Source organism: Amphiprion ocellaris, chromosome 2 (genome assembly GCF_022539595.1).
Source record: "Amphiprion ocellaris isolate individual 3 ecotype Okinawa chromosome 2, ASM2253959v1, whole genome shotgun sequence".
In the NCBI taxonomy this organism is placed as follows: domain Eukaryota; kingdom Metazoa; phylum Chordata; class Actinopteri; family Pomacentridae; genus Amphiprion; species Amphiprion ocellaris.
In genome coordinates, this window is record NC_072767.1 from 14,898,539 (window position 1) to 14,922,730 (window position 24,192).

Sequence of the window (24,192 nt, forward strand, 5' to 3'; positions counted from 1 at the left end):
CTTGTGAGAAATAAAGCCCCTTTGAATTGTGTTTATACCCTAAGCACATTTATTTCACCCTCCCCTCCTTTTGTTTGGTTTTGTTTATTATAATTCTTCCAGCCATTTTGGCTGGCTTAGTGGGTGATAGAGGCAATCTACCTCTATCACCTTTCCGAACCCATTTTGTGACCTTTTGTTTGGTTTATTTGTGTTGGGGTTCTTTGTTTTGTTACGGTTTTCCTTTTGATACTTTAATAAAGTTTGGGGTTCTGGATATTTTCCTGGGGTCCCTCTTGGGAAACGTAACAGACCAAATGAAATATAGTGGTAAACTGGTTGACAATCTGTTTTTAAACTGTTAATAGGACAAACATTTTTACTGTGTGAATATGTATTGGTGTCTTAGACATGAGTGCAACAATAGACTATGCAAAAAACAAAACAAACAAACAAAAAACATTACATTATTAGTGTCCCATGTGTTTAAATAATTCCTAAACAGCCAATTGTCTAAATTTGGCAATGCTGCATTTTATGTTTGATTTTTTAAAATTTATTTTGAATATTTCAACATAAAAAGAAAACAAAAAAAAGACAAAAAATAAGTTGCTCAAAAAGGGGTGGGAAGAAGTCAAAATTTATCTAATCCCACCCCTTATCCTTACACAAATGATTATAAATCTGTTCTTCCTGCTTTTTTAAATTCTTAAAATACTACCATTTATAAACAACAATAACAACAACAATAATAATAATAATAATAATAATAATAATAATAATAATAATAATAATAATAATAATAATAATAATAATGAATGATGATGAATATACAATAGCAAAACACAACGGAAAGAAATGACCCAACTAATAAAACACATAAATATTGAAAACAAATCATTAAAGAAATAAATAACTAATAACAGTAACCTGTGCACACCCAGTGATTATCACACTCCACCTTATCCCTGTGTTCCCTGCATTTTTTAAAGTTGACTTTTCCATTTACTGATTGCACAAAACAGGCCAATTTCCCCACTTATGTTAATCTAATATTGTGCAGTAAATTACAATTAGCTGTTAATTTTCTAGCCCTAGTTTTCAGAGGCCAACAAGCAGCTTCTTCACTATACATTTAATAAGGGACTTAATGGCAACACCAGACAACACCAAGGGACATGTCTTCATCAAGATATGATCCATTAAAATGTGTGACACACATAATTTGTCAGCTCATTCCAAGTAATGGCTGCCCCGGTAAGCCCTCTTGGAACCTTGATTAGCTTACTGTTGTAATTATGAATTATAGGTCAGACGTGATCACACATGCATCTGAAGTCTGATCACTTAAGGAAGGGCATTTGCTTTTTTCATTTGCTTATTGCTCTGTGTTGTTTAGAAATGACGACTGGAATTACAATTAGGCTAATGTCATCAACATGCAGAATTGGAGCATCTGGTTTACCCACTACCTGCTAAGAATTCAACATTAAAGTGACTTCAGTGAGGTCACGTTTCCTTGGAGGATGACAGATGTTTAACCCTACTTCTCTTGATTTACTTCCAGGAAATATACGTCTGTACACAAATGTATAACCATGGTTATGCCTTCATGCGCACAAACATCAGTAGCAATTGCAGACCTTTTTGAAAGAGACTCCAAGTCATAAAAACAAGTCGATCGGTTACCTGGCAACAACACGCTGCTTTTATGCTTGAAGCTCCACATTATTGTTTGAAACTTTGACCTGAAAAACATTCTCAACTTTAGTCAGGAACAGCTACAACACTTTAAGGCCAAAATGAACAACCTCAGATTACCTAGATCAGAGACACATTTTTTTTAGGCACAATAAGACTCATGTCAGTGTGAGAATTGAAAAACCTCCAGAAAAAAACATTAATTCAGTCCAATCAGAAAAGTAAGTACCTGAATGACCTTATAGCAATGAGTCATGAAACACCGATGTTGTTGAAGCTGCTCTGAAAATTCGCAGCTGCAGTTTGACCACATTTGATGCAAACAAATGAAGCACAAGTGCTACATCTATTTTAGTCATAATGGCACCGGGCAGCCTCTGCATTGAGAGTGTCATGCTTGATAACCTTTAAAAAATGATGTCACTTGCTTTTTCAAACAGCTATGACCTGCTCCCAGCACATGAACCTCCAAGTGAAAGAAGTTTAGTTCTGCTCCCTCACTTGTTTTTGTAGCTGATGGTGCCACATGTACCTGCGCACATTTAAAATCAAGCTATTTCTATGTCTTTTGGCACTGTTTTAGGTAATACAAAAATGGCTTTTTTTCCCCAGAAAATTAGTCTTTGGTGTTGGTGTGTGGACAGAAGGAGAGGAGATTTGATGCAGACACCTGTGTTTGATTCAGGATGCTGCAGTAAAACCAGCAGTTTAAAAGCAAACGTTAGATCCCACACAAATAATGTGCATGTAGAGAAAATAAAATAATGTAATGTGTTAACTGTCATTCACAAGTTAATATCCATCCATCCATTATCTATACACCACTTAATCCTCATTAGGGTTGTGGGGGGCTGGAGTCTATCTCAGCTGACTTAGGGTGAAGACAAGGGACACCCTGGACAGATCACCTGTCCATCACAGGGCTACATATAGAGACAAACAAGCACACTCACATTCACATCTATGGACTATTTAGAATCACCAATTAACCTCAGCATGTTTTTGGACTGTGGGAGGAACCTGGAGAACCTGGAGAAAACCCACACCTGCACAGGAGAACAAACTCCATGCAGAAAGATCCTAGGAAGCCGCCCCACAATTTAATATTATCATTTTAATCAATTTAAACATCACAGTTTAGGGAAATGTATATTTTCAAAGTTTAAATTACATTGTTGATTTTTACCCTGTAGTTTCAGCATTAGTTATGTAATTTTGCTGGTTATACTGCAACAACCAGACATGTTTAATGTCCTGGCAAGCCTGAATGTTACCAAACTTCCTAAAAACTTTACATTCATGATGTAAAGTTTTCTAATGACTAGAGCTCGAATAAATCATAAAAAAAAAAAAAAAAAATGCAATTTAAGGCCAAGCCATGTTATTACATAATAAATGATCAATTGATTGATCAGTTTATACTTTCTTATGAGATTAATGATTTTACAAATTTTACAAAACTATTATGGAGTTGTTAAAAATGCAGACAACAAGGGTTTGTCTTGAAAAAATAAACACAGACCCAAAAATTCCCCTTCACAAAACGTTTTATGATTCTCATATGAACTGATTCTGAGATTAATAGCTTCAAAAGTCCAAAACCTGTAATATCTGATATACATGCACTAAGTAGTTACACCAGTAAACTAAAGCACCACAGAGCTGCCATGCAGTGCTCTGCTTGGTCGATATTGAGTATATACTGCACTCTAGTGGCGATACTTAGGGACTGTTAGAAGCACAGCACGTCTGCAGACTTAGTTTAATCCTGCTGGTGACAGATGGAAAAAAATAATTAACCATCCTTTGATTGATTGAATATCCTGATGTACATGCAGGTATAACACCTCTGGTCCCGTTTATTGCTGCTGCAGCAGTAATAGATCCCAGCGCTGACTGTTATTAAAAACCTTACATTTTCTCACACAAACTCGTCACAGGTGTGAGCCCTCTGGCAAGTTGTTGTCTCACTCCTCCTGGCTGCCTTCATGTGAAACACCGTATACACACCTCTGACTGTGAACAGCAGGGAAATGGCAGCAAAGTACGAGGCGTAGATGATAAACTGAAACAAAATGAGAGGATTACTTGCACTCAGGATGATAATAATAATAATATAATAATAACTTACCCTTAAAACAGTGTTCACAAAGTGCTTTTACAGTTAAAACATGCAACACAGACAATCAAGCAAGATATAGGAGACATGTCAGAGCAGTCATTTAAAATGAATAGTAAAAATGATAGTAAGTGAAATGAATAATTAGCTAGATTAGAGTGCATACAAGGGAACATGGCAGTTTAAAAATTAAAGACAAACATTGAAGGTTAAAAGTTAGAAATTAACATCAAAAGGTTAGAGAATTAAAGAATTAGAGACGACATCACACAAAAGAACCAGGCAGCTAAAATTAAAATAAAACGAGAGAATATATAAAATAAACAGGACATAACACAAAATAAAACAGTAAAACTAAATAAAACTGAAAGTAAACTTCACATAAAATCAAGTCTATAAAAGTGGGTTTTCAGAAATGATTTAAAAGAAGTTACTGACTCTGCAGGTCTTATCTCCTCAGGCAGGTCGTTCCAAAGGCGAGATCCTGATGGTGAAAGCTCGGTCACCCTGAGATTTAAGCCTCGGCTTTGGAACGACCAGAAGGATCCACCTGAGGATCTAAGGCTGCCAGCAGGCTCATAACGGGTCAACAGGTCATATATGTAGCTTGGGGCGAGACCCTGGTGAGCTTTAAAAATGATCAGTAAAATCTTAAAATCAATTCTAAAACAAACAGGGAGCCAGCGGAGGGAAGCCAGGATAGGTGTGATGTGATGTGTCCTGGTAAAACCGGTAAGAAATCTAGCTGCTGCGTTTTGGACAAGGAGGCTACAGAGGAGATTTACAGGAGGTGGCATGATGACATGTACATGATTGAATTTGTTCATCCATTTATTCTCTGTTGTCTCTAGTGGTCCGTCCCCGAAGGCATCGTTTTGTTCTTAGATTTCTTTCTGTCAGTGCTCTTCTATTCATTTTATTGATTTATTCAAAAGCAGCTTATTTTCTTTTTCATTTGTATTTCTCTGCTCCTGTTTGTTGTTTACTCTGAAGGTCTTTATAGCCTCAACAGCAAAAACGTTCTATAAAGTTTTACTCAAATGCCTGCTTAAACTGTTTTAACAAATAACATTTAAAACATCTATAATAATTTCAGTATATAACATTAATATAAAGTCATCAGTATAGGATTTTCTTATTGTTTGTGTGTGTGCTGCAGTACCTGGGAAGTGATGGGAAGCTGTACAGACTTGGTGTTGATGACGACGGCGGTGAGGACACTCTGCAGGACTGTACCTACAAAACTGTTCAGACCAAACACCAATGCATAGCGCCTCCTGTTCAGCTTCTTGGCTATCTGGAAACTGGGACAAATATACATTCATTACTGTGAAAGTGCCAATTAGGTGCTGATTGATGTGTGAAATTCACATTAATTTATTAGTTATATAGGACTACATGAAAAGCCAACAACAATCAACAATTTAAAACGAAATAAAGATAAAACAGATTCGGTTGAATTTTGGAAGCTGATGATTTAAACAATCTCTTTTATAACAAAACTGATTCTCCAGCCATATTAGCTGCTCTGTGAGGTTGAGATTCAAGCAGAGTGAAGCTTTGACTTCATGGATGATCATGTTAACCTGCTTACACTACTGTTCAAAAGTTTGAGACAATTTCATGTTTTTTTTAAATAAAAACTCACACTTTTATTCATGTGCTAACATAACTGCACAAGGGTTTTCTAACCATCAGTTAGCCTTTCAACACCATTAGCTAACACAATGTAGCATTAGAACACAGGAGTGATGGTTGCTGGAAATGTTCCTCTGTACCTCTATGGAGATATTCCATTAAAAATCAGCTGTTTCCAGTTAGAATAGTCATTTACCACATTAACAATGTCTAGACTGGATTTCTGATTAATTTAATGTCATCTTCATTGAACAAAAATGCTTTTCTGTCAAAAAATGAGGACATTTCTAAGTGACCCCAAACTTTTGAACGGTAGTGTATTTTTAACAGATAATGATAGTGTGGGCATCTTTTTGATGTTTTGGTCAGATTTTTTGTTCAGTAATACTTTCTAAAACTCTGAACTATGTAAACCTCACTTTCATGTGATCTAATTGCTTGACTGAGAGATGGCTTTTAGTTAAAGAGAAGAATGACTTACAATTAAGTGTGCAAAAAATGTGAGCTTTTTCCTGCTGGTAAAATAAAAAGCAAAAACAAAAAAGTAAAAAAAAACAAACAAACAGACAATAAGAGAAAATATATACATGGTAAATGACTCTAAAAGATGAAAAATGATTGAAATCGCCACATTGTTAAGGTGTCATCATTCATGTGAGCAGTCATTTATCAATGGGAGTCAACAGGCTTGAAAAAAAGAGGAAAAACTTCAAACGAGAATTACAAAAAATTCAGCTTGAAGCTGGGAGAAACCTTTTGCCACCATATTTCAGAACTGCAACCTGCCTGGGAATCTACAAAAGCATGTAAGTTCTCAGAGGTATTGTTGATGGGAAGGAGTTCCGAAGCACACAGGCCCCATTAGGTTCAAACCACACACTGAAACGGCAAGACTGAGTCAGAAAGTACCGAAAGACAGATTTTTCAAAGCTGTTATGGGCAGATAAAAGCGGAGATATTCCATGTGGCTGCTGAGGGAGGAGTACAGGTTGCTGTCATCAGTGATGAACTTGTCGGACCTTTCTGAGTGGCAGATGGACTCAAAATAGACTCAAAAACCCACTGTCAATTTCTGGGAGACATTTTCTTAAAGCAGTGCCACCAGAAGAGGTCTGCAGTGGTGGGGAGTCTAAAATTGGCTGAGAACAAATCTTAAAAAAATAAATAAAATAAAATAAAATAAAATAAAAAATTCCATGGATGTAAGGCTCAAGAAAATAACTGCAAAGAAGGGTGGCTTTATAAACATAAAATGCTTTCTTTCTTATATGTTTTTCTTATTTGTTGAACATATGTATTTTTTATAAAGTTAGTTGAACGGAATCATTCGTTTAGTTGTGTAATAAATTAATTTTCATTTCTCTTACAAACTAAAATACTATCTTTCGACATTAGAAGCAATTCTCTGTCTTAGTAATGCACCCAATGTTCTGCATGTTCACCATCTCAGCTGATAGTGTTAATATGCAAACATTTGCTAACTGCACCAAACACAAAGCATGCTTGTTCAGACTCATAAATGACTGAAAAAATATTCTTTGTGGAGTTTCTGAAACTAGACCTCAGGTTGGGTCCCCATTTTGTTTATCTTATGTACAAACACAATTATACATATGCAAGCATGTGCTTCACATTATAATATTCATTTTCAGGTGGTAAAACTTCGACATATGCAGCAACTAGGATATTATTCCTTTAAAAATCCACTGCTTCAACACTGAGCTCAAGGGCACATGGTGTATTCTTGTGTAACAGTGAATGTCAATATAACTTTTGTGTATTTATAAGACAACCCCAAAAGGCACCTTTAGGGTATTGCCAATGCTATTATTTATTGATTTCCTTTTTTTATTCAGATGAAGCAGTGAGAAAAACATCTCTTTTGCATCCCTCACTTGGTGGTCAGGGCACAGAGTAGCTACAGCTCAGTCTGAGGTGAAAATAGAGGAATATATAGGGATAATCAAAGCCATTAGAATCTCTCGCTTCAGGAAAATACATGTTTGTAGAATCCATCCAATAGCTGTGAAGATATTTCAGATAATAATTCCAAGCTAAAATTGATTTAATCTGAATATGTCTAAGAAGATCCGATGACAAGCTTTTTGCATCGAAATTTCAGTCTGATGTGCACCAACTAGTGTATGTTCTGGCTGATAATAAAGTGGCTGTTCTTTTCTAAGATTCTCAGTTATCCAGGTCATGGTAATAGTAGGAGCTTCAGTAGAAATCAACTGGACTTCTCTTGTAGGTTCTTGAAGACATTTCACTTTCATCCAAAAGGCTTCTTCAGTTCTGACTAATGGGGAGTACCAGAATATATATTCACTCCAGGTTACATGGCTTATGGTCCATTAACGACCACGTCTCCAGGTGTGAAATAGTTGTGAAGTCAGGTGGTCCACCAACAATGACAGTAATCAAGGTAATGGGGCAGCCAGTTTACACAACAAAGGATGTGAATCTGCCAAGTCAAGAGTGACTCAAGATAATTGAATCTGAAGTTCATTTAGTTCCAGATAGCTTGGACAAGACTGACTAATAAACTGCCAAAAAAAAAAAAAAAAAAAAAAATTCAATGATGATAACATTAAATTAATCAGAAATACAGTTTAGGTATTGTTAATGTGGTGAATGACTATTCCAGCTGGAAATGACTGATTTTTAATGGAATATCTACATTTCCAGCAACCATCACTCCTGTGTTCTAATGCTATATTGTGTTAGCTAATGGTGTTGAAAGGCTAACTGATGATTAGAAAACCCTTGTGCAGTTATGTTAGCACATGAATAAAAGTGTGAGTTTTCATGGAAAACATAAAATTGTCTGGGTGACCCCAAACTTTTGAACGGTAGTCTGTATAATTTTTACATTGTTGAACCATGCATAAATCCACACCATATAGAAATACATTTCTTTTCTTTTTTTTTTAAATGTCTAAACAGATGACAAACATTTGGCAGCTGGCATATCCATTATGTAATCTTACGTGCAGATGGTGGTGAGTGGCATGTAAACTGTTTTGAAGAGGAAGAAGAATGTGTAGCTGATCCAGATGTTGCCAGTTAGATCCATCAGGAATAAAGCCCCAGCTATCAGGAGCGTGAAGCCCCCCAGGACCAGCTCTCCCCACACAGACCACTCCAGAGACACGTGGCCCACAGCAACACTGGCTGCAGCTCCTAAACGAGAACATGATCACTTTTACAAACGGAGAGTCAGCACAGGGATTTGAGGTCCATTGTGGGTATATTTATGCAAACACAGAGGGGAAAAACTCTCCCTGTCCCTGAATTTACGAAAGAAAGGGTAATGAAACCACATACCATGTAGTTGAGAAAATGAAAAGCAATGTCTGTGGTGGGAGGACACTCATGCTCTTGATATGATTTTGCTCTAATTTCTAAGGCTTTAAAAAGATGCCACTGTTTTCTGTCATCTATGTTACAGACTCACATTCTTTTTTTTTATTTGTAAAGCAAAATTGAACACATTGCCTTACTGTGTCTCTCTAAACAGCAAATAATCTTGACAAAGACTGTATAGAAAGCATCAACAACGTGAACCAGCACTGGTAACAGACACTATACAATGGATAAATATGTGTGGTGTATGTTAATTTGGCTACAGAAAGGGGAAACAAAAGTAAAATCTCACAGGCAGATTAATATGTAACACATTGAAAATTTATGTATGCAGTCTGGTTTCACAGCTCACAACTTAAAACAATAAATCAAGCATTTTTTTCCCTTCTCTGACACTGACATACGACATTAAAGCCCCACTTAGTTAAAAGTCTATGCTGGTAATATTCATTTAGGAAAGTGATGTTTCTCATTTCAGCCACAGGGTGGCACAGTGCATCTCTGACACACAGCAGGGCTCTATCTCCTCATATGAGGGAGCTGTGAGACCTTTATCCCTGTGGGTGGAAGTGAATTTGGGGACTTTAGACACTAAATCTTCGAAGCATTGATTATTTTAGGAGTCTGACTTATATCCTCTTTTTATCCTCTGACATTCTCTCTGGTTTTGACCCTTGCTTTCTATCTCTTCCTCTCCCATTAATTGAACTTGTTTGCAACACATCCCCCACGTTTCTCGTGACTACAGCCATCTTGTCAGGCTGTACTTCTAATTGCTTAAAGGTAACTACAAACTAAACCTGAGTCACAATCAGTGAGGCGAGTGTAAATACACACTCCCTGACTCCCCTGAGAGATGGATCCTTTCATTTACAGCTCTTTATCTACTGAAATATAAACAGAGGCTGTGTATTTCTTTTGATTCCTGGTCCATGCTTGATCAATCAGTGCTAATAGTCCCACATAAACACCGCCCAAGCCAGTCAGTGTATCTAAGATGGAGTTAATCAATCCCCCTGGCTCTGATTTGCAGGCTGGGGTCAAATGGAGACAGAATAATTAGACCAGTTTCCAGAGAAGTGTCAATTGGAAGCTTAGCGAGGTCAGCAGGAGCTGGTTGTACAGCTTCACAGGGACAGATCAATAATACAACAGGGTTCTGCAGTATGCTCACATTGCAGGAGTCCATGTTAAATACCAAAGACATGTGGAAATCTCATTTTAATAAGACGTATGTACGTATGTATTTATTTTTTTAAAACCATGTTTTCAGACAGCATAAAAGGGAACTTAAAGACATCTTGAATGTAAGGAGGGTAACCGTAATAAGCAATTAGTTTTGAGAAATATATCTTGGAGAAAACGGAACAGCTCCCTGTAATGTGTTGAGTTTTACTACAGTTTGGTTGAGGTTAGAGAATGATTGTGCTTCAGTTATATTGATGAAGTTAAGGTCTGGCAACTACAACTGTTGTTTATGGAAAGGTCATGATTACAGTTAATAATAATGCATACAGTATGTATGACAGTGTGTCGGTAGGTCTAGAAAGAGAGATATATTGTTCTGAGTGAAAACAGATCTCCACTCCCCTTCTTTCCACCTAACTGCATTCAGGGCTCACTACTTCATGTACTGGATTTGAACAAAGGTATTGAACTCGAGCAACCACAACAATACATCCACTGACTGGTGAAGTAAATATCACTGATTCTCTTGTAAAACGTGATTCTGCAGGGAAATTTTTATTCCAGGCATTCATGTGGATGCTACTGTGACTTTACCACCCTAAACATTGTTGCAGACCAAGCTTACAACCCCATGATCACAGCACTCCCAGACAGGACAGTTTACCCCATCACACCACCAAAACTGCCCAAGAGATGCTTGAGCAAAAACACAAAAGGCTTTGAGCTGACTCCAAACTCCCCAGGTCCTAATCTGGTCAAGCATCAGCAGGATGCACCGGGACAAACCTGGACCACAGATGTCTCATCCCGCAACCCACAGGACCCAAAGGATCTGCTGCCAACATCATCCCAGTGCCAGACACCAGAGGACACCCCCAGAGGTCCTGTGTCGGTGGTCTGATGGGTCAAGTCTGTCTTAGTGGTACATGGGGTATCCATACAATATTAGGATGGTGTGACTGATCAGTGTATACTAAGGTGCAGAATGGGCATTAATCTGCCTTAAATAACAAATGAAATGAAGAGCAAATGTGTTTTAACTTTGCATATATTTGGAATTAAAAAGCTATTTGCCATTTACTCTTTAATAGCTCTTACAATCTCTTGTCTGCTTGTTTCCCTTGCAGTCTGGTGACAAATGCGGTGTCTCTCACTTTTGATTAAAGACGTGCTTGAGTGATTGAACTGTCACCCACTTGAGAGAAACATATTAGCAAGATTAAGTGTCCACAATCATGTTTTGAGTTGAATGCTAACATTGGGATGCTAACACACTCACAATGACAGTGCTGACATGATGATGCTTAATATATTACATACAGTGCTTGCAATAGCTAATTAGCACTAAACATTTCATGCAGAAGACGCTCATGGGAGATGTTTTGCAAGTAGTTAATTAAAGCTGGATGAATGAGTGTTATATTCAAACCCTTGCCAAAAGAAATCACAAAATGCTGATTATATCAATCAGTGTCCATCAGTGCCAGGTAATTATTCCTGTATTTCATAGTATAAAAAAAACTTTTAAATCTTGTGTTTCTGCAGTGACATTCCCAAACTGGCACAATGCATTCAGCCAGCAATGATTGTTTTGCAGAGCTAAAGAGGGTAGCAATCGCATCCACAAAGACTGAGTGGACTGCAGCAACCAGGGTTTTTTTTCATAACGCTAACTTGTGTGTATCTTCTCTTCTTCATTGACCCAGAAATCACTCCCCCTTCACCATCATGGAGCTCCTGCTTCGAATGTTATCAGCCCTTTAAATGGCCCATATGTCTGAGAATGATCTATAAAGATGATAGCAATTTAATGGGCTGATGACATGCAAAGCAGGCGCATTGAAAATCTGTCAACTGATTAAATGCATCCTTTAAGAGATGAGGCCTCTGGAGGAGGTTTGAACGAGAAAACACATGGGTGTCTTGAGTCTTTTATCAAATATAAATGCTACACTTTCATGAGTATTGGTTTCATTTGACATGCGATACAGCTGTGGAGCATGTCAGAAGTAACTGCCATCACTTAAAGCTGACATGACGTAATGGATTATTTCTTATTTGTCAACTCTGGCAAAGAGAGATATTAGTATAATGGGAAAAGCCCTGAGAGTATAGTGGAGCCTGAGATTGACAAACCTGGGAAACATCAGTGAACAAAGATGTGTATCGCATGTTTTCGAATATTCAGCCAATTAAAAATTTTGACCTGTTGCACTTGAGAAAATGTCACTGGGAATATTAAACATCGCTGCAAAATTTTATACCCACCAATCAAATAGATTGTTGAGATATTTTAGTCTGGACAGATACACCGACACACCAGCATCACACCTGGATCCTATTTCCTATGATCAATAGCACCTGTCCGTAGGCTTTTCCTGCTTTTTAAAATGTCCAAGCTCTTTGAACTCACATCAGTCTGACCCTGGACATCAATTTCCATGTTAGATCGCCAGATTCTCTGTGATTGCTCTGAAATCCGAAACACAAGCTGCATGAAGGGTTACAAAACTTACTAGCTTGTAATGAGTAGCACACAGAGGGAGGTATTGTGACCTCATGTTGGCTTTTCACACTGATTAGATAACATTATACTGTATGCACAATGTCATCAGGGTAGTAAGATTTGAATTACATCACATTGCTTTCCAATGTGTCTAAATGGAACTATATTCAGCAGTGGAAAGCCCTGACATGGAGAGGGAAATGTCCTGACAGAAACCATGTTGTGAATATATTATTCATTAACTTGAAACAGGTGTTTGATGTGTAAATGACTTGCAATTAGTCCTTTAGACCACAGATAAATAGATGGGTCGAAGTGCCCTGGAAGACCTTCTCCTTGACAATCATACTATGCAAAACTAACCTAACTCAGTTTATTCTGCATGCACATACACATTTCATTTTATCTTAATACCAATGAGCTTCTAAAAAATGTTGCTTTCAAACTCCAGGGCATACAGTCATTAATATGCTGAATATGAAAATAGTAAATTATGTCGTGCTTTTGCTCCATATTTTATCATGTGTGTAATCCATATTCATATTTTCCCTATCAGTTTCCACCAGGTTTTTCCCTCAGGGATGTTTTCTAAGTGTGGAATAGAGAAAAATACAACAGGAATCTTTGGGGAAATATCCGACATGGGCCCTACAGCTTGACTGCATGTTGGGCGGAAACATTTACAAGTGAAAGGCATACAGCTGGATGTGGTTTACACAGAGTAATTGCCTTTGGTTTCTGGGGAATACAGAAATGTATCAGTACTATAATCAATATAAGTGCAGTGGCTGGATAGTAGCAGCTGCTATACCCATATGGGGATGAGAGTAGGCAATTAAATAGTCTAATTAATGCTACTTCTATTGTCTCCTGTGCTTTGGGGGTTGTGAAATACTGATAGTGGAAAAGATTGTGTTTTCGTTCTTTGTCTGTTTATTTTTATTTTTTATTTTGTAGAGTAGATAGAATGCATACAACACCCAAGAGCTTTAATGAAAATGTATAGATGTTTTCTCACAAGACCCTGAACCACTTCTGTTTAAAATGCATATACAGTGGTTGTGTCCATTATTGTCTATTTCAGTGTTGCTACTCTGCATCCTAATAATTTCTCCACCACTCACACACTCACATCTGCTGTTAAAATGTCTTCATCAAACCTTATGTCTGTTGCATTGTCTCCTTCTGGAGATTTGTCTCCCTATAACATGCAACAATTATTGGTGTCGCCATTGGAGGATGTGGTTTTTTTTTGTGGGGACAAATTACAATGGCCTCAAATGTGTTTGCTTCATATTTGTATTTTTGTGAGACATGAATCTTGCGGCTTCTGGATTGACAAGAAAGGAACATTTGTCCCCTTAGTTTGCCCTTTAGACAGCGCTGTTCCCCAGACAGGGTAGTTTCACCAGAGTACTTAAATATTGCCTAAGAGAAGTCGCTGCCTTAAATCTATCACAGGCAAAAAGAGTCTTTCTTCTCAGTAAACACAAAGGATTACACAAAAGACTGTAGTTTAATTTACTTATTTTATGAACTGTGGTCTGATACATATATGTGATTGTTTTCAACTAAGTCTACAGTAAATTCCTTTGTTGGAAATTTCCTGAGATGAGTATACATACAAACACACACACTCACACCTATCTATCTATCTATCTCTCTATCTATCTATCTATCTATCTATCTATCTATCTATCTATCTATCTATCTATCTATCTATCTATCTATCTATCTATCTATCTATCTATCTATCTATCTATCTATCTATCTATCTATCTATCTATCTATCTATCTATCTATCTATCTATCTATGTGTATAGATATAAATATATATATATAGATATATATTGATATAGATATGTGTGGAAAAACAACTCAAATACTTGTAAAGATGCACTAATTGATATTCTAATGATTCAAATGACTGCATGTAATGTCACAGCTAGTGCTTGACCATTCATAGAAATCAACAGATTCTGAAGTTCCTCTTTGCTTTATACGGGGCTTTTAAGTGTAGCTTAACTTGTTTTGGATTTACAACCTGTAGGTTTCTTGTTTTTCTCTCTCACTACTTCATCATTGGAGTTTTCAGCCTCAGCCAATAAATGTTTTTGATTCTAAACCTACCATACTCTACCTGTCCAGAAAAAACAACAGCAGTCACACAAACTCAATGACTCATTCATAAAGTAGCGGAGAATTTAGCTGCAACAGAATCTGATATTTCTACTGTGAAGCGAACATGGAGGTACCTTAAGCATACATTCTTTTAGCCAGCAGGGGGCGACTCCTCAAACTGCAAAAAGAAGTTTCATTGTATAGAAGTTTATGAGAAAACTATTCCTCTTTCACTTGATTTGTTTCATAAGTAAACATTGTCCTAAAGACTCTATGGTCTCAGTTGTTAGTTTGAAGTTTGCTTCAATAGAGCTTGACACTCATTTTGTAAATTCTGGTCCAGTTTATAGCTAAATAGAAAATGAACCTGGACATGTTTTAGGGTGCGGCTACCTTGTGATTTACAGGTTGTTACAGCATGCAACACTCACTCATTATGTCCCATTTCAAAGAGAAAAATGGAAACGGTTTTAAAATGGTGCTAAACCTATGGGCAATGTCACAGTCATTACATCAATCTTTCTATCAAAAATAACCAAAATGAGAGTCACATTTGGACCCACATTTGTCATGTGACCAGGGACATGGCCCCAAATGAATGGCTATGCTGTGCCGTTTATGATGTATGAGCAAACAGGTGAGTGTTTTCTAAAATACTGCTCATATATGCTTTGATAAGACAATGTCCTCGTGTTGTGTTTGTTGCACTGCTCTCAAGCTAGGATAATCAGTAAATAAAGCATCAAGTGCCATATGTTCCTTTTACTTTTTAAATACTTTTGACAGCAAAAACTGCTTTTCAGTGAATGGCACAACTCGTTATCAGTGCATGTAACAATAAAGCTTTTAATCTTGAGGAAAGTTAAATTATATTACGCCAATGACCTTGTGCCCTATAGTACAACTACCTGAAAATTGTTTTACTGATTTTTTTATTTGTAATTCAACATTTGTATGCAATTCTAATCCACAACACTTGTCAAATTTAGTGAGTATCTCCTCATGGCCTGGAGGCTGTCTGTTCTTGTGTTTGTGTTCATACACAGCCATTTAGTCTGTAAATGGGAAACAAAGTGACTCAGACCGATCCACACACAAAAACGTAAAAGCTTGAAATGAACCTTTTTGTGCAAGTGTAGGAATAGAGACAAGATGAGGGGAGACAGGGGATGCAATTGCAATGAAATTGTGAATGCACAACAAATCATTTGTACTCTAGTTTACCTGACAATGTGCTGATGGCATCCACTCCTCCATTGTAGGCTGTGAAGTTATTGGGCTGTATATATACCCAGAGGACCTGGACGTAGCTTGACACCTGGTAGAAGCCACACCTCCCTGTAGCTGCCCATATGCAGAAAAAGAGCACGGCCATAGAAGAATAGCATTTCTTACAGTCCAGTATGAGTGTTCTGAACATCATTCCAGCGTACTTGGCAGCCGTCACACTCTTGACCCAAAAGTCCCAGCTCTCTGAGTTGTTAACATCCACACTTGACTTTGTCTGGTCTACAGAATATGCTTCATTAAAAAATAAACTAGTCTTCGGCATGGGCAGAAAACAGGAGGTTATGAGTGCTATGGAGACAGAGATGAGAGTCATGACAGCTAAGTAATACAAGGGAACACCAAAAGACACTAACAGTTGAGCTAGCGAGGCACCTGCAGCGTAGCCCAGTAGTATGGCTGCTCTCACATAACCGGTCACCCTCTGATAGTAGCTGGGCGGCACCACGCTGTAAATGTAGGAGAAGTAGGCCACATCTGCTGCCATGGCAATGCTGTAGAAGAAAAAGGCCAGCTGAGCCGAGTGGACCCCCGAGCCCACTAAGATCAGCAGAAACGCTGTGACATAGGTGAGGCTCTGCAGGACGATAACAGGCTTGTATCTGAGGAAGTCTGTGATCAGGAGGACTGGGACCAGGAGGACCGCCCTGGAGTAAGTCCACACAGGAATCACTTGACTAGTCACCTGGATATGGATGAAGATGACACGGAAACGTCATTATTTTTAGAAACTGATCCGTTGAGTGTATCTGAGACATGATGACAGTCACACACCAGATGCAGTCTCATTTCTATTCACTGTCAAAGAAAAATGACTTCTGCGTGTACATGACGGAAAAGGAAGCAGCATGAATAAGAAGCACAATTTGATCAATTTGAATATTATGCAAATCCACAGACTGGCTTCATCTTGGAAGCCAGATCCATTTATGCTAAATATGGTTCTTAAGTTGTTGCCGTTAGCTTCTTTTTTGTGTTCTACTTTGGCCTACAACCTACATCTGCATATAGACGGCAGCTGGAAGTTGTCAGCGTTCCAAATATGTACCATTATTGGCAGAACTCTAGAATATTTGATCTCTTGACTTCTGCTTAAAATGATATTACTTAAGATTTTCATGACCTTTTATTGTTGGTACAAACATTGTATATGCATTCATCAATGACTTCTATAAAGTAGTTTTCATTGGTACTGATGGAGCTATTCCTGCTCTGGATTCACCATTACTGCTACAACACAATGGAAGTACAGAAAACAGTGCATAGATGTGATCACAAGTGATTTTTGTATGAATTTAATGCAAACTGAACAACTACTGCTGCCAGAAGGAAAACACCATTTATGTTGTGTTATCAATTGATAACCTCATTTTCAATTAACAGAGGCTGCTTGAAGTAGTAGTAGTAGAACACTAGTAAAGCACTTTGAGGCCACAGTTGTTGCCAACTTTGTGCAGGGTTACCATGGTAACAGGTGTTATTATACTCTATGGTCGGTTTAATGGAAAAGGCTCAGTGTCAATGTCACTCTGCTCTGCACTGATACAATAGATGGTCTCTCCTCAGCAAATCAAGTTATAATGTCGAACTCTGAACCGCTCTCTGTGCTCACCTATCTCCATGCTCTCTCTGCTGAAGAACAGCAGCTCATTCAGCAGATGATTCACTCACTTGTTCGCCAAAGTTCTCTTTACTGTCTGGGTTTAAGTTGAGGAGAGATGCTCAGTGGTTGCCAACATTATCGCTGGTAATGTTAAAGTTGCATCCACAAGACCTGTGGTACATTAGTAGTTGTAGATTAATGTTAGCTTAGCTTTTAAAAATGCCTGTTCATGTTCAAAATTAGTCTCAGCTGCTAATTGATGCTTTATGAGTTAGTTTGTAAATCTGTTTCTTTGAAGAACTACCAGATAGCATTACTGCCTGATATGCTTTATCATTGACTGAACAGCAGTCAAACTGATCCATCTACTGAACAGGACACATTTTGGGTGGTGGAGGTTAATTAGGAGCAGCAATGTGTGATTCCACCGATCCTGAAATATTCTTGAAATATTATTTTTTGTTACTCCACCAAGGAACGGCAGAGTTATGTGATAGTTGGCGTATGTTTGTCTGTCTGTCTCGTAGCAACTCAAAGCTTAAAAATGGGCTAACGGATTTGGATGAAATTTTCAGGGAAGGCCAGAAATGACACAAGGACCAACTGATTAGATTTTGGCAGTGATGCGGCTTATAGTCTGGATCCAGAGATTTGTTAAAGATTTCTGTGTCATTGCGAGATAGCGGCATGACGTCACTGTAACTATGACTACAAGTGAACACTACATCAGCTGCCTGCTGATGATCACATGATTGCAATCCTACTACAAATCTTTCGCTGCGGACTTATTGGGACTTATCCGTCGGAAATGAAACAAGGAACAATTGATTAAATTGTGGGGGTGTTTCCAAATCTCATCAATTCCCACCGGCCGCAACATATTTAGGTCACGCGAGTCAGTATTTGTACCTAACGTACACATGCATAACACACACCTGTGCTCAACACAAGGTCATTTTGTTTGTGGGTACATCTATATTAAATAGCCACATTCTATAGTGTTGTGATTTGTGCCACAAATGTTTTCAAGATTTCATCCACTGGAAATAATACAACGACTGAGCAGCCTTGGCAGAGAACTGCACTCTGAGTGCTTTTCTTGTTTAGTTGTAGGCTTGTTTTTGTCATGAATAATAGATGGTGAACAAATTCTTTTTGTCATAGTCTTTCTTGACAAAATTAACACTACAGGCATGGCATAGTACACCGAAACTGAGATGTATCTGTAGAAGCCGAGCACATTTGAATGTGAATTAAAAATGTAAAAGTATGACAGAAACAGGAGAAAAAATACATAAAAGAGCTCCATTTTAAGGTAGCTTTAGAGATCTGTGCATCTAAGAGCCGCCTACGGCTAAAGTCTGTACAGTTGAGATACTGCATTTGTTAGGAATAAACTTGAACTTCAAAAACACCCCAGCAGTGATTTGTTGTAAAAAGCAACACAAAAAATCTTATTGCATTCTGTCTAAATGTACCTAAAAAGAAAAGCAGGGTAGTACTCCACCGTGAACTACCTAAGTCTAAAACTCACCCTAGTAATAAATGGATTTTGTTCGTGTTTTGAACAGGAAATTTAATTAGTTCTGTGTGAACTTTCTTTACAATCTGTATTTATCTAACTTATCTCAAAAGCCACTCGGGACCATAAGTTTTAAAGGTAATTTGCATCACACATGGGTGAGCACCAAACGAGTGCACCTTGAGTGTGGCTGCTATAATTTGTGTGAACAATGCATATCTCATTGTGCCTTGTGCATCACAAAGTGATTGTCATTGAGGAGGTGTGAAGGACCCCATTTTCTTCTTAATGCCACCAGTGAGGCATGATACTGAAAAGGCTCTGCTGTTCTCCTCAGTCTCCACCAAACTTTGTCATGTAGGCCAAACATGACAGGTCTGCTGATGTCTAATTCATGCTTACGTCACTTTGCTGCAGTTGCACATGAATCTTTCATGTATCGAGAGACAATAACATGTTGGTTAATAATGAAAGGGAGCAATGAATATTACAATGTGGATCCTTCCTCTAAAATAAAAGATTAATACACCATGTGACTGATAAACCGGTTATCTAATAGCTGCAAGTATTTGACACATTTGCCCTTTGGCATTAAGTAAGCAAGATGCTATATCTTAACAACATTCTAAACTACTATGAAATCTGACTTCTATATTCTTGGTTGTCTGAGGAAGGATTCTAGTTATTGCCTTTGGCATAACCATTCGGTCATCTTAGCCCAAGATAAGAGCTGTGTCCTAATTCCACTTCATCTGCAATAGTATAGCATGTAAAACAGTATACACTGTGTTGGCAGCTAGGAAACAAGAAATGAACATTCTGTGCCATGTTGGACTTGCAGTGATGCAATACATGCTTCAATGATTCAAGAAGTGACTTTGAAATGATAATGCTCCTTCTAACTTTGTAAAAATTAAAGGGCTCAAAGATAAAGAGGTAATGCTTTTTCACATTTTTCTGAGATCTTCTTCCTTTAGTAGTGCCTCTTTTCTCATTGCACATTGTTTTTTTAAATGAAAGATATCTATCAGCAGCACCCTCAAAGGCAAACTACATAGACCGAGAATTTTTCATTTGGTTTCTTTGTCCTTTGACACATGAAAAAAAAAACAAATTAGAAAGAAAATGCAGTATGGAATGGAGAGACAACAATGGTATCACAAAAATGAGCTATAATACATTTTTATTGTGATATTTAAAGTCTCCAGTGAATAAATCTTACTACTTTTGATCTTGGATCTTTAAGGATTGATTTTAGTCCCTTGTGGATGCACACACAGACAGATGTGGACACTGTTGTCTGCTTGGAGGACTCCATTCCATACAGGTTCAGTAGGTTGTGTCTCCATGCTGTACACTGTACTGCTGAGCATGTGCACGATTGCCCATGCCGTACATGCCGTGGATGCAGACAGTTGTGGTCAAGTTTACAAGGGTCCACGCAGTTTGGTAAATTTTGTCATCATCCCAGGCCAGGAGTGTCTGCAGACATCTATGTTGAACCCAAAATTTCTGTCCAAATGGTGACTTTGCTACGAGGGCAATAGTGCACATGCTCAGAGATAGTGTGTTTGCCATAATGCATGTGTGAAATACCTACTTTCCATTATTGGAATAGAGCCCTTCAACGGCATTTCACTGAGCAAGAAAAGTGATATATTAACAACACATCTGTAGTTTCCAGCAGTCGGTGTCAACAGGGGAGTATAATCAAAGCTTTTAACACTGACCTTCTCTAGCGCTGTCATCAGAACACAATTGCCATGTTTGTTCAAATCCAATAGTTGAAAAATCACCCATATTTATCGAATATTAGTTTTGTTGGTACTGTCATTTCTGCCACTATCGTCTGCCATTGTAATTTTCGACATTTGTTTTAATTTTATGCTTTTAGATTTTCTCCCTACACAGCTCAAAAGAAGAAGGAAATGAAATGCAGAAAAGCCATTAGTCATGACAGTGGAGGTCAGTTCTAAAGTCTTTTACACAGTCATTGAGCATTTATATTCAAATGCATGTGTGGTTTAAACTGATAGTTTACTACATTAAACTGGATGCTTAACCACTGCATGTGAAAATTATTTAATTTATATTTATGGATCATGGTTTATGATCATACTGCCACTTACATACACTACTGTTCAAAAGTTTGGGGTCACACGGATATTTCATGTTATCCATGAAAACTCACACTTTTATTCATGTGCTAGCATAATTGCACAAAGGTTTTCTAATCATCAATTAGACTTTCAACACCATTAGCTAACACAATGTAGCATTAGAACACAGGAGTGATGGTTGCTGGAAATGTTCCTCTGTACCTCTATGGAGATATTCCATTAAAAATCAGCCGTTTCCACCTAGAATAGTCATTTACCACATTAACAATGTCTAGACTGTATTTAGGATTCATTTAATGTTATCTTCATTGAAAAAAATGGCTTTTCCTTCAAAAATAAGGACATTTGTAAGTGACCCCAAATTTTTGACCAGTAGTGTATATTGTGAATATATTTAATATTTTAAATCTGCATCCTGTAATTTGAAACATGTTTTTAAATAACTTCTGTTGTTTCAAATGTTCATTGAAACTGAACACCCATTATATTTGCATAACTTTGTTTTCAATAACATACATGACTCATGTAGTACATATACAATATATATCTAAAATAAGGATCGAAAATCTTAAAAATCAAGGCCCTCCATCACTGCACAGCAGTAGCATATTTAATTTCATAGCTCAGTACCTCACCTGCTCAGTGGTGAGATTCTTATAAGTCCCCGTGAGAAACACTGTCACAAAGGGCTCTATGGGCCTCATCATGGAGCAGAAACCATAGATGCAGAGCAGCACAGTGGGGCCCACCCATCCAGCATGGCAGGGCACATAATAGCCTGCCCAGCAAGGCCTGTTGCCACACTCCCTGCTCCAGCAAAAGCCCATCGTTCCTCTGCTGCTCCCCGGGGACGTCTGTATGCATCCAGAGAGAGCACAGTCTAATTTAGGCAGTTTAATCTGTTGAGATATAGAAGCCCCAGATAAGGCCAAGGTGAGGCTGACTGTGAACACCAAGTCACCTGCTTTGCCATTGTTGCTGCTCTCCTCTGAAGTTTTCCTGGCTACGGCGAAACAGGAAAAAATGTGAGGCTGTGAGTGAAGATACATTAAGATGAAATATGAGGCGGTGAGCCCCTGGGGCTCCTGCAGGTTGTAATAAATACTGTCTCCTATTCTGTCTTTATACAAAAACACCCTCATTCCTGCAGATATTGTGAAAGGGGTGGAAGTCAAGCAGAGGAATATGTATGAATGTGTGTGTGTGTGTGCGTGCGTGCGTGCGTGCGTGCGTGCGTGCGTGTGTGTGGTGTGTACAACATTACTGAGTCTGTACATACTGTGCACCTGTTTAACTTCTGCCACCATTACCCAGTGGAGTCCAAACAAGGTGTTTGATGATGCAATGCTTCAGCATCAAAGCATTAATCAATGTAAAGCATCATTTCTTTGCAATCCAACTATAATTTTTCCATCATCTGCATTAAATATATATTAACAAATAACTGCTTCGACACATCCACAAATATCACCCAAAAATCACCTTACCCAAATTTCCGTTTTCCAGATCTGACCAGAGAATCTTAACATTCAGCATTTTGTGTTGTCATAAATAACAAGTCTCAAACTTTAAAGTCAGCTTTGGATTCTACTGGGCAGCTTGGCTGTGAATACTTAACACTTAGGGAAAGAAATAAGCAAGGCAATCATTTCCGAGATGAGAATTACTGTAGTCTGTAATTTAAAATATCCAGCAGCGAATTATGACTCACCAGTGGGGTGTCAACAGAAAGCTCTGCCTCAGCTCAAACTGTCAGATTGCCTCCATGACTTAATTCTCAACATCAAGGTCACAGCAGAGAAAATAATATTCATATTCATATATTTCCAGTTTAATGTTATCACATTTACAGAATATGCTGTTCACTGACTACTGCTGGAGGAAGCATCGGAAAAAATTTGACCTCGAGAATGTCAGAGTAAAATTATAAAGGTAATATTATTTTGTGCTATTCTTGACAGTAATGCTCTCTTTAGGGCTGTTATTAATAAAAATAAAATAAAAATAAAAAGGTCAGATGATCCTCACTTTTCATTATTGTGCTGCTTTATCTATGTTGCTGAAACATCTGAAATCAATTAACATAATTTATATGAACAACAGTGGACTTACTAGTGAGGCGTTCAGGGACAGAAATAGAAGTCACAGGAACATGGTTGGGATGGATGGTCAAAGAAATGGGTGCAGGTTTCATTTAAATACTGTGTAATTCTGGTGAATCTTTAAACTGCTTTGTGATGGAACTTTATGCAAAAGAAAAAAGAGAAGTCAAGTATCAAGTGACAATTCAAAATATAATGTAACGCTTAGGGTTCTGCTTGCATTTTTGCACAATAGATTCAGTGGATGTATGAGTTCAGAATTCATATTTGAGAGTAAATAAAGACCCAACTCTTAAATCTTGTCTGAGGCATTGTTGCATTTAATGTTAGAGAGTTTTTTTTCTTTATGACTTCTGCCTGTGGTCAGCATCACTGACCCTATGTCCAGCCTGTGTTTGTGTTTAAAGACAACAATGCTGTATTTTTGTGATGTTATAATAATACTGACACTAATGTAGTACAATTTGCCCAAATTATTATGAAAAATGACATTAACACAACAGGGCAGCAAAATACAGAGCAGAGATCACCAATTCTTAACCCATCCTCCTCCTCTCTGGACTCATTATGTAACTGATTATCTCTGACCTGCAGCCTTAGTCCCATTAACTTCCAGCAGACAGAGACAGACCTCATTCCCGTTTTGAGAAGCCGGCTCTTCTTTCTTCTCTGTAATATTCTCCAGTCTGTGCTGGGACTGAGGGGATGATCAAAGGTATCTGTCTTCCATATCCCCTTCCTCTCCGTCTGTAACTTCATGTTTAAAGATAGTGTTAGACAGTCTTATGATAGCTTGAACAGAGTGAAAACTGTGGGAAGCAAAGGCAGGTAAATATCTGAAATTGCCTGTTGTGCACAGTAGGGCCAAATGGAGCACAGCACGGTGAAGGACATCTAAAGGCTAATGGCACCATATTCCTGTGTGTCACTTGCCCCAGCT

General features: G+C 37.9%; 1 protein-coding gene across 1 annotated transcript; it reads right to left on the minus strand.

Moving 5' to 3' along the window:
* Nucleotides 1-802: 802 nt before the first annotated feature.
* On the minus strand, nucleotides 803-21,992 carry LOC111576745 (thiamine transporter 2-like). Its single transcript, XM_035953947.2, has 5 exons — nucleotides 21,786-21,992; nucleotides 15,843-16,590; nucleotides 8,428-8,620; nucleotides 4,962-5,103; nucleotides 803-3,745 (listed from the first exon to the last, which is right to left on the minus strand). The coding sequence occupies exons 1-5, from the start codon at nucleotides 21,975-21,977 to the stop codon at nucleotides 3,602-3,604; spliced, it is 1,419 nt and encodes a 472-aa protein (XP_035809840.2). The 5' UTR covers nucleotides 21,978-21,992; the 3' UTR covers nucleotides 803-3,601.
* Nucleotides 21,993-24,192: the final 2,200 nt, after the last annotated feature.